Here is a 17,807-nt window from a genome sequence, read left to right as displayed (position 1 = left end):
TCCTTCCATGTTTGTTTGAAGATGTCAGCAGCTGGCGTAACCTGGCTGTGTGTATGTGTGTATGTGTGTGTGTCTGTGTGTGTGTGTGTGTGTGTGTGTGTGTGTGTGAAGTTGTGATTAGCTAATGTAGCTTAGCACAGATGTGAGTGTAAGTCTATGGGAGCTAGTTTAGCCATTGAGCTCGCAGCTTTTTCTTAAAACCCTGTTAAGAGTGATGGGAGTGGTGAGTGCATGTGTGGTGACAGATGTGTATGTGTGTATGTGTGAGGGGGTTTGGGTGGGTGGGTGGGGAGGGTGGGTGTTGTGGGGAGAGGGGGGATTGTAGAAAAATGTTTTGCCTCCTTCAGAAGCCATGTGCTGCTGCCACAGACAGGAGACGGTGGGTTAGTAGTGATTCAGTCTGGACAGACATAGACGGGTACGGCAGGAGGTCAAAAAGAGACGGGGAGAGGAAGACGATCCAGTGGTTTTTATGCGCTTCGTGGAACGAGGGGGGGTGGAGGGCGAGAATGGAGGAAGACGAGTGCTGCCAGCTCAAGCCATATATTTCCCCTCCCTCTCTCTCTCTCTCTCTGGTTGATGGAGAGCGAGAGCCCTCCACATAGCTCAGCTTGGCTGACAACAACATGTGTTGCCTGGAGGGGGAGAGAGCTCATCGTCATAAATCTAACCACCTCGTTAACTGCCCATTAAAATCTCAACTATTTCATTTACCAGGCGGGAGAGCTGTTTGTATATGTGTGTCTTAGGGGGGAGATTTTATTATCATAGTAGAATTTTAAACACATACTAGCTCTATATAGCTCATTATACTTTTTTTTTTACTACATGCTAGCAGAACTACTGCTGTGATTTGCTCCGCCCCACACAAAAATTGTTAGGAAAAGCTAAGAAATGCTTTAAAAATGTACAGAGGTCAGCTTCTGTAACTAGTAGATAATTAGACATACGAAAGAGTTGAGATGTTTTAAGGTCATTCACCCTCTAACACTAGAATACAATATTAAGGTTATTTTCATTTTCATTAAGTGCTCAGTAAATTATCAGCCTAATGAATACTAACTAAACTATGGTGCCGCAAGCACTACAAAGGGTTTTATGTCCTCATTTTACTAAAGAGTACACTATAAAATGTGAGGTTTTAATAGTAGAGAGGAAGATAGCAACTTTGGTCCCAGTCAAAAAATTCTAAAGTAATTTTTGGCAACTGATTTCATTACTTTTACAAAACTGTTCTTTTATGAGCTTAAAAAAGGGTGAAAAAGGGTGAAAGCTCTGGCTCTAATCAGATTTTATGAAGCGACTGATGAGAACAGTGGAAATAGCACGGCTGGCGAACACCAAAACACTGATCGCTCCCCTTTGTGGTTACAGAGTGCGGGACAAACCACTGGATCGCTCCTGTAGAGTCTCGTTCAGTCTCTCATGCCGTCCCGTTGCAGCAGTAGAGTCCCCACGTGTTAGTTAGTCTGTTAGTGAGTCGCGTCATGTTACTTGTTCTGTGTCGTCTTCACTATTTTCCTACGTTGTCGTTTTTTTTTGTTCCAAACCTGCTACAGGTGAGTGAGTTTGGGTGCTTCCTGGATTCTGCCCTGAGTCGAGGTGTGGTGCGCCGACAGCTCTGTGTACGTCGGGTGTGTGGGCGGGTCGCAGGGACCCTGGGGGCCACCTCCGCCCACGTGGTGCTGGTTGGCGGCTGACATGGGCCCTGCGCCATTGTAGTCCATGGTTTGGTGATGGGTCGGCGTGGGGCCGAGGTGGTTTAGGCCGTACATGGAGGGCCCGGAGCCAGGCATGGGTTCCACATAGCTGCCACCCCCAACGTAGACTGGACTGGCCTGCATGTTGGTGGGTGTTCCATACCCGGCACTGTTGGCCTGTACTAGGCTGTGGTGGGGATGGGGGTCACCGTAGTCCGGGTCTGGAGCGCCATACTTCTGCTGGGGGGGGCAGCCCTTCATAGGAACATTGGAGTAGGCAGTGGACATGGAGTAAGACACTCCCTGGTGAGGTTTGCCGAAGGATGGTGGAGATGGGGCGTCGTAGCCCGATCCTCCACCCCCTCCCCCTACCATGGGGTGCATTGAGTTGAGGAAGCTTGCGGAGGACTGCATCGGCAGGGGAGGGGAGCCGGTCGGTGATGGCCCTCCAGAACTGGAACTCAGGCCCTTGGACTTCTGGTCCTTCTTGTACTTCATGCGTCGGTTCTGGAACCAGATCTTGATCTGTCGTTCTGACAGGTTGAGCAGGTTGGCCATCTCCACGCGCCGCGGCCGGCACAGGTACCGGTTGAAGTGGAACTCCTTCTCCAGCTCGACCAGTTGGCCGCTGGTGTACGCCGTACGAGCTCGTTTGGATGATGCCGAAGATCCGCCGGTGGGACTCTTCTCCCCGCTGCTCCCGCTCTCAGCTCCTCCTGACGCTGAGGAGAGAGGAAGAAAAAAATGAAACAAAGAAAGCTAAATTGAAAAAAAATATGAAATAGTTAAAGACAAATGGAGAAAAATGAAGAGGATACAGGAAAAAAATAGGAAAACAAACACAAGCCTTGGGCACAAACCCTAGAAAATTGGACTCTCGTACAAATAAAAGAAGGAAAGGATGGAAAGCATTAAGAAGAAGATGGAGATAGTGAGAGACAGGTAAAAAGATGATGAAATGAAAATTGAGAGCGCCAGTAAGGTAGAGCCTGCATGCTTGAGGAAAATTGAAAGCATTCAGGTTCTTAATAAAGCAGAGGGGGGTCTGTGCAGGCCAAATTATCCCTTGATATTAGTTGTCAACACTTCATAACAGTGGCAGTTATTAAGAGTCGGAAGCCCTGGTACTGGCCGAGGGCGGCTAAATTGCATCTTGGCTGGAAAGACAAATGCCCTGCAGCAATAGCAGCTGCAGCAGAAGGACTATAAGCAGGAGCTGGGTTTAGCTGGACCTGCACACAAGAAAAGTCAAGCTAGTCCTCATCACATTTGCGTGATAATATTACTGATTCCTATGAGGCCTGAAGGCATTTAGAGACTTGCTCCGAGTCTGACCACACGTGTTTTCCTTGATGAGGATGATGCAGGGTTATATCTGCGGCTTGGATTATCATATTTTCCTACTTGATTTGATTTGACTTAATTTGATTCCAGTGTTGTTTGGGTTGAGTGAATTTCATGACCCTTGGGCTTTGGGCACCTGTGGAAACCACCTACTGGCTTAATGTAAGTCACTCTTAATTAGTGCCAGTGATTCGAGTACCCTAAATATACCTTTTGAAAATGGCAATGACACGTTGCTCTTAACAGGAAGCTAATCATTTTGTTTTTAGAACCTATTAAACCTCTAAACCACCACTGCTTTACAAGACAATATGTTTCAAAGTGAAAACTCTAGATCAGTGGTTTCCAACCCTGCTCCTGGAGAGCTACTGCCCTGTATGTTTTAGGTCTTTCCCCATTCTAACACACCTGATTCTAATAATTAACTCATTACCAAACCCTCTGACGAGCTTCAGCTGCTTGATAATAATAATGATGATAATGAATAATAATGATAGGTCTTACTATTAAGGTCAGGTCAGAAACAAAGTGCACTGCCCAAAATGGTGATTCCCATAATTTTTTTGCAGGCGATGAAGGCTGGTCAACCTTGAATCTATCAACTATCATCACTGCTTTATCAGTCATCTTTCTGTTTAGACAAACACACTCCCAAGAATGCTGGTTTGCCAACAGCTTGGGTGCTAAGAAGAGACACTGATTCCAAGGCTTCTTTCACCAATACACGTTTTCCCCTAACAAGAACAATGTTGCAATATATGTTTTACAATCCATAATTTAGGAAATGAAAACAGTTTACCACCAAGTTTATACCTGTAGCTTTTGCCTATCTGATCTACTGGGTGTGATGGCATTGTACCCATCAAATTACATGCTAAGACCATGGAACAAATACATCCAACAGGTGAGAACACACATGTTGTGACATAATCAGACAGTTGTACACAAGCTGACAATTAAACCGCGTCATATAGAGAAAACTAAGCAGTAATGTTAGTAATAATCCCTCTTGAAGTCAGTGTGTGGTGGATATTTTGGTAATAATTAGCGATGTTACCACATTCTGAGCTCAGCATATGTTGAGTTTTTAATACTGGCGCTGTTTTCCTTTCATCTTTCCAGAATGGTCTTGACTGGTGTGAAAAGATGAAACATGGATGAGCCTAAATGTCCAAAGTGTTATTTGCGCCTCATTTGAACCCAATTCTTTAAATTCCACGTGTCCAAAAGTTGTATGTACATGAGAGCTGGTTTGCTAACGTATGTGTACATAACTGTTGGTTTGCTAACGTAAATGTGCATGACAGCTGGCTTGCTAAGGTAAATGTACATAACTGTTGGTTTGCTAACATAAATGTGCATGACAGCTGGCTTGCTAACGTAAATGTACATGATGGTTGGTTTGTTAACATAAATGTACATGATGTTTGGTTTGTTAACATAAATGTACATGACGGTTGGTTTGTTAACATAAATGTACATGACAGCTGGCTTGCTAACGTAAATGTACATGATGGTTGGTTGGCTAACATTAATGAAACATTGCTAACACTGGCCTTGTGTTTTTTTCCCATCTTCATGTTAATATTAGTTCTAAACTATGCTACCTCTTCCATCTCTCTCTGTGCCAGTATACTGAACGCGCCATTGTTATGAATTTGCTGGTATGCGCCCATGTCCATGCCTGCGATGTGTTCACTTTAATAATAGCTGATGCAGCGCACTTCAAAGCGAGCAGTGTGATCCTATCTCTCCATAATTCTAGCTCTCTCTCAACTGTATAAACAGTCGACTGTAGTGTTTATTTCTGTGGATGGAGACAGAAACAGAAAGACGAGAGAGATCAACAGCGGGAACATCATCTGTCTTGCGGGGCACACGTTCTCTCGATGATTGTTTCAAATTCTCATCAATAAGCGTTCTAATCCGTCCTCAACTCTCTGTTCAGTCAAATGAGAGCATTTTAAAAATATGAATATTGATAACTACCAATTCAAATAACAGATCTGTCTGTCTCCGTGACTGTTTTGTTTGCCTGTTATCAGACATGCTGATGATATTCAGATTTATCATCCTGTTGTATTATTTTTTTCATTTGCTAATGCCCCCCATTTCATTTCAAATGGCTTGTTATTCTCCCTTTCTCTCTTCAAATCTGTTCATCTGTTATTGTACGTGACGTTAAAATTTATCCTGTTCATATCTTCCTTCTTGCAGTGGTTTTCCAAGGAGGTACAAAAAGAGAGGAAGACGCCAGAGAGAGTAAGGAAGGAGAGTAATGGGAAGACAAATAATAACCAGAAGGTGGAGAGCAAGGAAAAGGAAGCAAATGAGCTGGAGGTTTATGGCAGCTGGTTCTGACTGTAGTGTTACTGTAATGAACTCTGACTGCTCACACCAGCTTTAGGACAAAATGCCATGCTGTCTTTTTCATGTTCAACTTAAAATGCGACACTGATTCCACACTGAACACCAACAATATCTCTCTCTCTTCTACCTTTCTCTTCTGCTAACACTTCTTTTAAAAGCTTATTTTTATGTACATTTTCAGATGGTTTCATGTGTTGCAACTATTTTCCGCCTAACGCTTCTGTGCTTTGTCTTCAGCCATAGTGGGAGTTGTCAGATACAGTCAGTATGCAGGTCTCTGTACAGGCATGATGGTGCCAAACCTGGAGAACTCATTGTGATGACGAGACTCCAGGAAGCAACTGTTGTTCGCCAAGCATGTGACTACTTGAGTGCCGCACTTTGTAAGCTTCCACATTTCATTATGTGTGCAGACTGAATAAAAAAAGAACCAGTGTGTTAATTAGTTTAGTGTTCATTGGCTTTAAATGTGTTAGTAAGTGTATTTTTGAACTTTAGACTGAGCTAAACTAATCTAAACTAAGTTTGATTTCAGCTCATGTAAAGCAGTGCTATGGTTTCATCTAACACTTGAAATGAAAAAAATATGTATTATAGCTTTTCTTCAGGGTCTTAATTTGTTGAGTTGAGTCCAAAAATCCACAAACTTTACCTTTTCTACAAACTATAGATTTTCTTTGTTGTGAAAAAATATGCATATGTTTTCTGTTTTTAACTTATTTGCTGGAGCGCTCTTCTAGGTTTGGAGAGCTATTTGTTTGTTGTATATTTGCTATGTCTCTGACTTTTGACCTCTTTTACTTTTGACTGCTTGTATGTCTAACAATATAAATAAGACCTGATTTTGCTTTAAGGTTTCTCTTTAATGCTAAAAAGCCACTCATCAGCCTCATTGGCTAATTTAACAGTAACAATAGATGCTTAAAATGACCGTGGACAAGGCTAGACTCACCAGCTAAAGAGCTAAATATTTACCAGCTTGACTAGCTGTCTGAACTGATAACTGTGGAAACGTGTTTTGCCATTATAGTCCAAGAACGCCTTTTAAATCCTCTGGGGATCTGGGGTTGGAAAGAGGATGTTGATAAGAGAGGTGAGGAAAGAGGGATGTGCTGATGGAGAAGGAGAAGGGTTGGAAAATAGGAACAAAGACACTGATGAGGAAGGAAAATGAAGGAGGAAAAAGAAAGGAACGGAGAGAGACGGAGGGAGCTGAGGAAAGGAGTAATGAGAGAGAGAGGGAGTAGGAAGGGAAGTATGGTAAGCTGTTATGGCTGCTGTGCTGTGTGTGTGTGTGTGGGGGGGTGGAAGCAAAGACAGACAGAGAGACAGAGACAGGTGTAATCTAACACACCGTTGCCAGAGTTGTTGCTGGGTGAACAGTTTTTCTGCTTGGTCGCCTGCCGAGACTCTTTCATCCATGGAAAGATGTGCTTGGCCAAGGTCGGGTTGGGGGGCAGTGAGGAGGAGGAGGATGATGTGGAGGACGATGTAGAGGAGGAGGAATTAGACGACTTATTGGGGCCTGATTTGGTAACCGAGGAGGCTCCAGCACTGCCCCCCGGCTGCTGAGCCCCGGTATTACCGTTGCTGGGGTTGGGGGGCAGTGGTGGGGAAACTTGGGAGCCTGGGTGGTGCTCAGGCGGCAAGCTGGGCCTCATGCAGCTGCCATTCAGCTCCTTGGTTTTGGCTAGCTGCTGCTGCTGCTGCTGCTGCTGCTGCTGCTGCTGGTGGCTGCTGTTACTGCCCAACGACTGTAAAGAGCAAGCGGAGCGCTGGTACGAATCCACGTCCAGATGGGTCGCCGACTGGAAGGCCGGCTGGTGGTGGGACACTGGGACAGGGGCATCGTAGCCCCCAAAGCCGTTGGCGGCCGCCGCTGCTGCCGCTGCCGCCCCCTGCACCTGGTAGGACGAGTAGCCACCGAAAAGCGTCGAGGAGTTGTCGTAGTATGTTGTCTTCTGCATTTCTGAGAGAAGTGGCGACGTCTTCTTGTGCTCCGGTCCTTGCTGAGAGCCGCTGCCGGAAGACCATTTGGTACCGGGGGTCACGTGACGGTGTCTCTCCAACGGTCCCCTGCAATCTGACCTAAAAGGTTAGGGAGAGACAGAATAAAGAAATGAGAGAGATAAATCCATCTTCTTCCGATGAAAGGCGCCATGACATGAATAGAAACCACTGCTTTTCTTTCTTTCCTCACTCACTCACCCCCCTCCCTCCTTCCCTCCCTCCCTTACCCTCCCCCCTCCCTTCTGAGCCCACTGCACAGCCTGCAGATGCTCTGGTGGAGGGGGCACAAGGAGGGCAAACTGTGCTCCCTCTCCCTGTACACACACACACATACACTACAAATGAAGACACTCATTCCATATTATTATACACATATGTATAGAAACGTTATTTATATTCATTCACATAATATACAACAATTATTATTATTCTAATTAACATTGTATTATTATTGTTGTTGTTGTTATTAGCATTATTATTATTAGTAGTAATAGTATGCTATGTATTATTAACAGCATTAATAGTTGTTTAATTATCACTTGTTATTATTGTGTAATTATACACACTTCTCAATAAGTCCAATGATGATGAAAATGCTTTTTATTTTATTTTGAAAATAAAATATAATCACTTTTTGCTTAATTATTATTTTAAACATGCCTATACATCATATTTTTTCCTATAATATAAGTCCATGTTTTCTTTCTTTCTCATATATATATATATATATAGTGTGTTTTGGTAATAAAGCACTACCTCACCATGTCTGCCGTTATTCAAGCTGAACGTGACGTTTTGTTGTGTAATGGCGGCACTGAATTGGCCTGTGTGTATTTTTTTTCTCCCTCTGAGACTGATGTAGCTAGCCTATTTCTGTCAGACTGCTGCCTTCCTCATATGATTTAGTGGATTCAGGTCCGCTCTGCTGTTACCTCACTCATCCTCTCTCACTCACTCTATCTCCGGAAGCTATCGCTGCTGTAGGTTCGAAAAACACGCGTTTCATGCATTCCTGTAGATTTTACACGACACAGAATATTTATAGGAATGATGCGTGTTATTATTATCATTATTATTATGAATGAAGAAACGAATGAAAAACGAAGAATAATGTGATCTGACTGGCAGAATGAGCTGCAGATGAAATTTTCTAGGTTGAGGAACGTGAACACGAAAATGGGCCATTACTTAAAACATAATTGAAGGATTTTTTTTTAGGAGAAATCGGGGACGTTTTAGTGCCTTAATGATTTTTTTGACGCTTCTGTTTGGTTCAAAGATAACGGATTTGATTTAGGGAGATAAATTGGGAAGGGGGAGCGGGGAAGAGACACTTGGACTTGGGTTTAAATAAATAAAATAAATAGATAGATAGATAGATAGATAGATAGATAGATAGATAGATAGATAGATAGATAGATAGATAGATAGATAGGAAGAAAGAAAGATAGAAAAAAAGAAAGCCCGGAAGAAGCTTCACGAGTCAGTGATCCATTAGGGTCGGATGGCCAGAGTGCTCTATCATGGCCCCTTAAGGGAAAAAGAGACGAAGAAAAAAAAAACAGCTGTGTGAGCCCCCATAGACACCCTATCACGCGCACACCGCTGGGGTGGGCCTGTGGTCGCGAGAGGCCGGGTTGTCAGGCGCGAGAGAGCACCTGGCATTCATCCCTCCTCTAGAGATAACATGTTTAACAGGGAGAAGAGGAGGAGAAGCGGCTTTGTTGTGGGCCTGTGTGCTGGAGCTACACAGCTAACTACCATGTATAACCCTAACCCAACACATGTTAAGCCAACTATTCTCTTTAATAGTGATCTAAAATGAAAGCTTTCGACGGACTTCATTGTGGCGTCAAATTAAGATAATATGACAGAATGACGTTGTCAGATATAAGGCCTAAAATACAGAAAAAAACAATGAAGCGTGGCCTTTTAAAGGCTACACGGCGCATCAACATTTTAAACGCCAGTAGCCTACAATAATTGGGCCAGATCATTTTTTTTTAATTTATAGATTTACTAATAAATGTATAGCCACACGCTACAAGCTCAATAAAAAAAAACCAAACACAATAAATAAATACGGTTAACGCATCTCGTAAAAAAAGACAACAACAACAAAAAAAAGCAGAGAATGCAAATCATAACAAAAGGAATGTGTTTCATATGAGATAAAAATAAAATAAAAAGCAACGACAAATTAATGACAACTTATGTTTTTTGTGATGGGTTGAAAAAATATGTAGTGAAACAATAAATAAATAAATAGAAAAATACAAAAGAGAGATATATTGTAATTCTTATTCTTATTTCTTTCTTTTAGACAATCCAGCCCCTCTCCTGCTCTCAGCACGTCACACATGTCACCCATTTATCTTTCTGGTAGACAAGCTGGAATCCTAATTATTTACTCAGAGGAATAGTGAGAGAGAGAGAGAGAGAGAGAGAGAGAGAGAGAGAGAGAGAGAGAGAGAGAGAGAGAGAGAGAGAGAGAGAGGCCGGGGCAGTGAGTGTAGGAGGAATATGTTATTAAATCATATCGCTGTTTCGCCATTAAACGGGACACGTAATGTCTCTGCCCCTGGCTTGTAGGGCTACAGCTTAATACAATCACCAACTTTACTAGACGCCTCTCTGAATAATCCACTTATACTGACAGAGAAACAGCCACCCAAACAAAAACAACAGAGAGAGAGAGAGAGAGAGAGAGAGAGAGAGAGAGAGAGAGAGAGGGAGAGAGAGAGAGAGAGAGAGAGAGAGAGAGAGTAAGTGAGGGAGAGCTCGGCCTTGGTGTCCAGTGTCTGTGTTTTATCCTGGGATATAAAATTACAAATGGCGCCTGCCATGAAGAGCTATGCGGGCAGAGAGACACAGAGAGAATGCATTAACTTGGACAATCCACGTATTCCTTATATCCCATTAACAGACACAGAGAGGGAGAGAGAGAGAGAGAGGGAGAGAGAGGGGCCAATTACATGGAGCCGAGCCCAGAAACAATAAAGGACTGGCCTGATCTGAGCTATTGTCGCTATGTTCATTGCCTCAATGTGGACTGAAATCAGCAGCCAGTGATGTGTGAATAGAACTATCACATCTAAACATTTTAGGAAGAATTAAAAGTGTTAGATGGGAGTGAATAGTCTAATGAAACGGGCCCCCGTAGGGAAGAGAGAGCGTATACACGCGCCAGGGAGAAGAAGTAGAGCATCCATAACACACACATGCTCGGCCATTGCATAGTAAATAAATGGCTAGAAGTGAGAAATAGGCATGGGAGAAGAAATTAGAAGAAGAGAAAAAAAGAAAGAAAGAAAGAAAGGGACAGAGATGGAAGGCCAAAAGAAGAAGGAGAAGAAGAAAGGGGGGGGGGGGGGGTTCTTGCGGCGGGTACAGCTACAGCAGCTTAAAGCATTGTGAACTCTTCTTGAACCGGGATTGAAGTCATACGGGCCATAAATCACTGGGCCAGCCACTGCACAGCGACAAAACACACTCTGTATTTGTGGTTTGTTGTTTGAGCTCGTGTATTACCGGCTGGCCTGCCGGTGATGCTCCTTACCTTTCCTTAGCACCGGTGGTCCCGGTCCAGTCCGGCACGGACCCAGCAACACCGCATCACAGATGAGTCCTCACACGCACGCTCACCGGGTGGAATCAATAACAATAATAATAATAAATAATGAAAGAAAGAACGAATCCGCTCCTTTTTCCTCTCCCGTTTCCTCTCTTCCCGCTGCTCCTCCGGTGCTGCTCTCGAGACTAGCACGGCTGCTCGCGACCACCACCACCACCACCACCACAACAACATACACCACCACAACACCACCTCCTGGAGCCAGCGGCTGCGGCGGAGGCGGCAGCGGCAGCGGCGGCACACCAGGCAGGAACCGGACACCGTGTGGCATGAACGGCCGGTGGATGAGAGAGCCGGGCGGACTCAAAACAACATCGGTGGGGGGCTCGAATTAACGCACGGGATTAGTAGGCTAGCTAGCGCACCAGCTGAACGAGCTTACCGGGAGCTTGCCTGCTTGCCTGCTCGCGCCCCCCCCACCCCACCCCCCCACAACCCGCCACCCGCCCTCCACCTCCGCCCCAGCACCAGCGCTGCCTGCACCGCTGCTGCCTGATAACAATGGCCTCAAATTTCTTTCTTTTTTAAGCCTCTGTCGCTCACACACAGTAACCACCGTCAATCAGTGAGACAGCCTCTGAAACAGCTCCGCCACAAAATGTCACCCCATTGCATGTTTGGGTTGTTGCTTATCCTTATTCCATCCCTCTCTCTCCGTGTCCCCGGGTCTCCTGCTTCTCTCTCCCCAGCGTCTTCGTCTCTGTCTTGGGTTGGTGCTCCCGCCTCGCTTCGGTGTATAGAAAGCTAGCCTACAACGGTTGTTCCACACGGCCAGCAGCAGCTATAGTAAGAGCCTACAGTAGTAGTAATAGTAGTAGTAGAGGTGGAAGTCTACTGCATATCCTCATCATGTTGTTGACCACAAGCCGTGTTGGGTATCAGCAGCGTTCACGGTAACGGAGGAAATAACGGGGCTTGACTCGTGGACGCGTTGATTCTTCCATCAAACAGCTCAGCGTCACTCACTAATTATGCTAATGTCAGCGGCTGGCAGTCAAACACAGAAGCAGTTACAAACGAGCTTACAGCTACTTTACTACAGTCACCATGACTACTGAATAAAGACTTTTTGTTAGACAGTTATGTTACCATATAGCCTGGAACTGACTGTCTGAACACAGTGAACTTTGGCATGACTTTTATAGCTACAGCCTCATAGAACATCATTTTTTTCAGACTGAATTTGTGGAACTTTTATTTTCCCTCAAGTATTCTGTCTCTTCTCTTCTCTTTTATGTTCTATAGCTAGAGAACTAGGCCACATACATCTTATTAGCTATATAGGCTACAGTGATACTTGTTGCCTTTGATATTGTTTTAGGTCAGGTTGGACTTTATTCAATATTTTAACTGGATATGAATAACAGATATAGGCTATTAGCCTGAAACAATTAGCATTAGCATATAAGCCATAGTTTAATTTTACAGTCAGGGGTTAGCTCGTTTTGCTTGCTAACTTTTGCCATAGTTTAAATTAGTATGTTATTTATCTATCAGGAGCTATGTCAATGAAAATAACAGGCACTAACATTACCATTACATTAACATTTCTAACATAAACCAATTTGCATATTTCCATAGGCCTACAATCTAACATAGAAGTAGAATATGAAATAGGCTAATATAAGCTAATATAATAATAACAGGGGCTTTTATAGTGTTGCATTGTCTCATTCATCTGAAAACATTAATATTAACACTGTATGGACATAAAACAGTTTGAGACAAACTAAAACAGCTCAAATAAAGAGTTGTATCATTTAGCTCTTAGCTTATGTTTTTCATAATGTCTTTAATGTATATTTCTCAACAATATTAAGGTTTAAATAGCAATATCTTCTCAATAGCTATACAGGTATTCATGTTAAAGCTGTTATTGGACATGTAAATAAAGTTGAAACTATATTAAAGAGCCAGAAGCATTTGTTAAACATGTTAAATAGGTCACTGTTTGAACTGAATGGAGCTAATTGAGGATAAGTAGATTATATGTTTACCTATCACTTCATTTCTACATTGTGCTCATTCAACTGTTTGTGGCAATTTGGTCAATTCATTTGGTAATATTTGCTGATGTTTTACAGGCAACATGAGAGACTTGCTCTCTCTCTCTCTCTCTCTCTCTCTCTCTTTTTCTCGCTCTCTCTCTCTCTCTCCCTACTGAATTTCCAGGAAATGTGATTTTTTCCTTTTTTTAAGAGAGCCCCTCCTGCAGCTCATTCCATGTCTCCCTGTAGAAACTAGACACGTAGCCTGTATTGTTAAGATTTCGACACCTCATCTCCTCCTGCTGCTACTTATACCCAGAGAGAAAGTAAATAATAAAAAAAAAGAAAAGAAAAAGAAGGCCACTGTAGAAAGGAGAAGACTGGCAAAGACAGCAGTGCAACAAATCGAGACACAGGTACAAAAAAAAATCTGTAAAGGTCTACTTCAAGGGCTAGAATAAAAACATTACAAGAGAGTCTGTGTTTTGACTTTAACACACAGGGGAGGAAGAGAGGAGCAAAGTGCAACAACATTTGAAGAGAGGGGTGAAGTAAAAGTGCCAGGAAGAGTGACAAGAAAGCCCAAAAGGAAAGAGACACAGAGAAGGTGAGGCCAAAAATGGAAATGAAAATATGAAGGTGTCTTACAATGTTTTCATAATCCAACACCACGCACACACACACATACGCACTCTCTCTCTCTTTAGCTCTGTAGCTCTCTCTCTCCCACTTCCCTCTATTTTTATTATTCAGGACGCTACCCCTGTCGTTTATGGCTACGTAAGATTTATGAGTTCTCTCGCACCCAGCAGCGTGTGTGTGCTTGTGTGTGTGTGTGTGTGTGTGTGTGTGTGTGTGTGTGTGTGTGTGTGTGTGTGTGTGTGTGTGTGTGCTTGTGTAGGCTTTGTGTGTGTGTGTGTAAACAGCCCCCAACTTTAAAACAGATAGCATTCGGTGTGGGCTGCTGAAATGAGAGGATGAGCTCCGTGTAGGTGGAAGGTGGGAGCCTGAAATGTGTCCGTCTGCAACTTTCCCTTCAAAAAAACCCAAAAAGCCTTTTGTATACCGGACTGAAGGATCTGCTAACTGCTGCTGAAAAACCTCATTACTCATTAACCAAACACCTAATCAGCCTTTTTTTTTTTTTTTTGTCTCTGTCTTTCTTTTTCTTGTCTTTTCTTTCTTTTTTCTCCCCCACTCAACAGCAGCGTGAGGAGAGCATGTGGAGGAATAAGCAGTGCGGATTACATGTATGTACTGACTTGTAAAAGCACGCCGGTGCTTGTGAAGGATGGCAGTTATTCTTTATTTTGCTTGGATGGCAGACGCGCATCGGCGGCTCCGTGTTTCGGATTGAGTCACGGATATTGGGTTTCACAACTGAGACTCAGTGCTTCGTGGAGCCATGGAAATCCTCTTTCCATTTCCCCCTCCTCCTCTCCAGGACTTTAGACATGAAGGCCATTGAGGATGACACTAAGGAATTTCCTCTTGCTATGGGATTTAAAAAATCGTAGAGTTTACTGGCTCTAAACACCAAGTCGTTATAAATCTCATTTTCTAAAATACACAAATGAAGACTGCTTGAATGTAATGTGTGTTCCCTTTTTTCTTCTTTTTTTAAAAATTCAAAGTGTTCCTGGCATTGTGACCTATTTGATGCTGCTGCTGTTATTACTGCTAGTGTTGCCATCAGTGTCATTATTGCAGTTACAAAGTGTTCTTTTAATAACTGTCTTATGAAATGATGAACTGACCATGGTATATTTCCTGCTGCGGTTGTAACCCGCGGCCATCACACTGCCCTTCACACCTCTGGATTATATTACATTAGCACGTGTCATTACATTATATTACATCACACAGACACATACACACACACGCACGTAACATATATCATGCATTCAGCTACACCGCTAGAGATATCCAAGCGGTTTGCTGAAGGGAATTAATTGGTTATAAGCAAATCATCTATATTCAAATATATAAGAACATGACCTACACTTTTCTACATATTACCTACAATTATTGCTTTTTTTGTTAGCTTTGAATCTGCATTTTGCACTGCACTGGTTTTGGAAGCTGTGAAATTCCAATAATAATTTATAATAATAAAATAATAATTCAACCCACTCTGCGTCTCAACATGGTTTTACAAATAATAAATAAATAGTGACTTTTCAGATCAATTGGAACGGGTTTAATTAATGTCTCTGTCCAGAAGATTAAAAGCACATGCACCACTTATTTTAAATGAATTCAACTCATCCCACATTGCTTACAAGTAGTTCAAAATACTTCTGTGATTCAAACTGCAGATACACATTCCTCAATCCAACATTGCATAGCATCACAAAGAGTAGTCTAAAAGTAAAAACAACATAACTCACCGAGAGATTTCCTCTTATTTCCTGGTGTTTGGATGGAAGAAAACGGCTTCCAGAAAGCTCCTAAGAACTGCAGGATAAGAGAAGAAAAGGGAAAGGGGGAGGCAGGAATGGGGAGGAAAAGAAAAAGAGAGAGATATGGAATCAAAAGGTCTTGGTAAAAATCCGATAGGGAGCACAGACCTCTTGTAGTGTGATCGAAAGGCTGAGACAGGAGCAACTGCTGACAGGTACTGCTGACCTGAAATGATTCCCGCTGAAATCCCCGAATAAAAGCTACAAGAGCAGAGAAAGAATCAAGAGCAGCGGTGTTCTATTAAATGCTATTTCTTATTGATTCATATTATTGAGTTATATTTATCATGTATTTAAATAATAGACAAACACTGAACATCTGTGATAAGGGGTCGGGATAGTCTTTAATATTTAAAGAGGGAACATGACGCTCCTTCCCGTCAGTAGACTGATGCAGATAAAAGTCAGAATGAAGAGACGGGAAGAAAACGACAATCGAAAAAATGTTGGAAAATTATCCAAAATGAATTTGAAACTATATTATTATCATCAGCTCATGCAGCAGGCATCGTGTACACTGCAAACAACCGGAATAATAACGAAACAGTAATGGTAAAAATGCTGCTTAGCCTACTTCTACCTTTCTATAAATGATGGGAACATATAGCTGTGAGAACATTAACATTAATGCACAAACATCAATATTAAAAATAGAGTTAATATATAAAATATGAAAGAAAGAAAATCTGAGCATCACGCCTGAATCCGGCATCCCATTAATTTGAACAATAATGATGATATTATAAACAGCTATCAGTTATGAAACCTTAACGCTGACAAATTCAAAACAACTGGGCCTATTTGCAATATTACTGAACACATCCATAACAATCGCGATGATTTATGGGAATAACTTCAAAAAAAAAAAAAAGAGAGAGAGAGAGAAAAACTCATAAATGTTGCTAACCACCACACGTCCGACGAGAGAAAAATGAGAGTCAAACGAAAGAGAGAAACGGCCACATAAGGTGAACAGCTGTTTCCCAGCGGTTCCGCGCGCACACTCAGCCCGTGAATAACTTCCAGCATCACTCAGAGAGAAAACACACATCCCGGATAAAGTCACTGTTATGGCCCGGTTATCCTCATGAGGGGCTCGGTGAGAGCAGTAGCAGCACCCAGAGTAAAGAGAACACATCCCGGCCGGCTTACTACACACACATCCATCCACTGCTGTGCCGCTAAACACTGCGTAAAGGTGAGATGTATAATTGTGTAATAGCATCCACAACCGCGAGATGAAAAGCGCTGTCCGTGTTGTTGCATAGCGGGGCTGTTATTATTAAAGTGCTGGAATAAAATCGCTGGCCCCCGCTCTGCTTCTGTTTCTGCTCCTGACAGCTTCACCCAAACACATAAATCAAAAAAGCAAGGATCCCCCCCGACCTCCTCGTACCAGCCTCCATACACCACCATCACCACCACTATACAACTCCTACCGCTGCTATAAACTTATTTATTGTTTCCCCGTCCATGCACTCACGCACAGCTCTGGCTGCCGTCCATCCCCATCGCAGCACACCAGCTTGGGTTGTTTTTTTGTTTTTTTCTCCTTCCTCCCTGTGTCCCCCCCTCAGCCCCGCGGGTAAGTCGGAAATTTGGAGCCACGGAGCAGGAGTGGACTAGTCTAAAGTTGCCCAGAAAGTGATGCAGGGGCCGACTAGCTTAGCCAGCTAGCCTATAGGCCGAGACAAAGGGAGGAGGCCGCCTCCATAGACCCAGAACAGCTGATGAGCCAAATTTTTTGGAGTGGAAGAGGAGAGAGGGAGAAAAGAGAGAGAGAGGGGGGGGGGGGTCAGATGAAATTAGGAGCTGCGGGGATCTTGAGTCCAAACGAAACAATGTTAGAAGGATGTTTTGCTCAGGTTTGGATGAAGTGAAAGTTAGACATGAACGAAAGAGCCGCAGCAGAAATAAAGGTGTGCTGTTAGGTGCAAACAATAAATGTGTTGCATATTTAACAGAATGTATATAAAAGTACTTTCACTCACATAAAGTCATTGGTAGCACTAGAACTTTATCATTTTAGATATATTTGACTAACAATGAGTCAACGAGATTCCAGTTTTTAAGATAAAGCACAAAAAATGAAAATAGTTCAATAGAGTTCACTTTTTGTTTTTGATACAGGTCTGCATCTGACTTCGGATATTTGTTCACACTTGACTGCTGTTTCTGCTTCCAGCCGCAGCTCCGTTTCAAAGTCTCATGATCTGAACAAACTTTATCACTACTCTCTCTCTGCTCTTATCTCTGCCTGGTCTGGTGCCGTCACCGACTTGCCCACACACACACACAC

At 43.0% G+C, this 17,807-nt stretch overlaps 1 protein-coding gene across 1 annotated transcript in view; it reads right to left on the bottom strand.

Annotated features, from left to right (window-relative positions):
• Positions 1 to 17,807, bottom strand: part of hoxb3a (homeobox B3a) — a 51,565-nt gene that overhangs the window by 8,783 nt on the left and 24,975 nt on the right. Inside the window, exons 2-4 of the mRNA XM_053337835.1 lie at positions 15,437 to 15,503; positions 6,769 to 7,502; positions 1,551 to 2,422 (exon numbers count right to left, since the gene is read on the bottom strand). Of these exons, the coding sequence (XP_053193810.1) occupies positions 1,554 to 2,422; positions 6,769 to 7,381 (1,482 nt within the window). The 5' untranslated portion in view covers positions 7,382 to 7,502; positions 15,437 to 15,503 and the 3' untranslated portion in view covers positions 1,551 to 1,553. The remainder of the gene's footprint in view (positions 1 to 1,550; positions 2,423 to 6,768; positions 7,503 to 15,436; positions 15,504 to 17,807) is intronic.

This window comes from Scomber japonicus, chromosome 18, assembly GCF_027409825.1.
Source record: "Scomber japonicus isolate fScoJap1 chromosome 18, fScoJap1.pri, whole genome shotgun sequence".
In the NCBI taxonomy this organism is placed as follows: Eukaryota; Metazoa; Chordata; class Actinopteri; order Scombriformes; family Scombridae; genus Scomber; species Scomber japonicus.
Note: the sequence above shows the minus strand (reverse complement) of the source record. Positions and strands in the feature narration are given on the sequence as shown.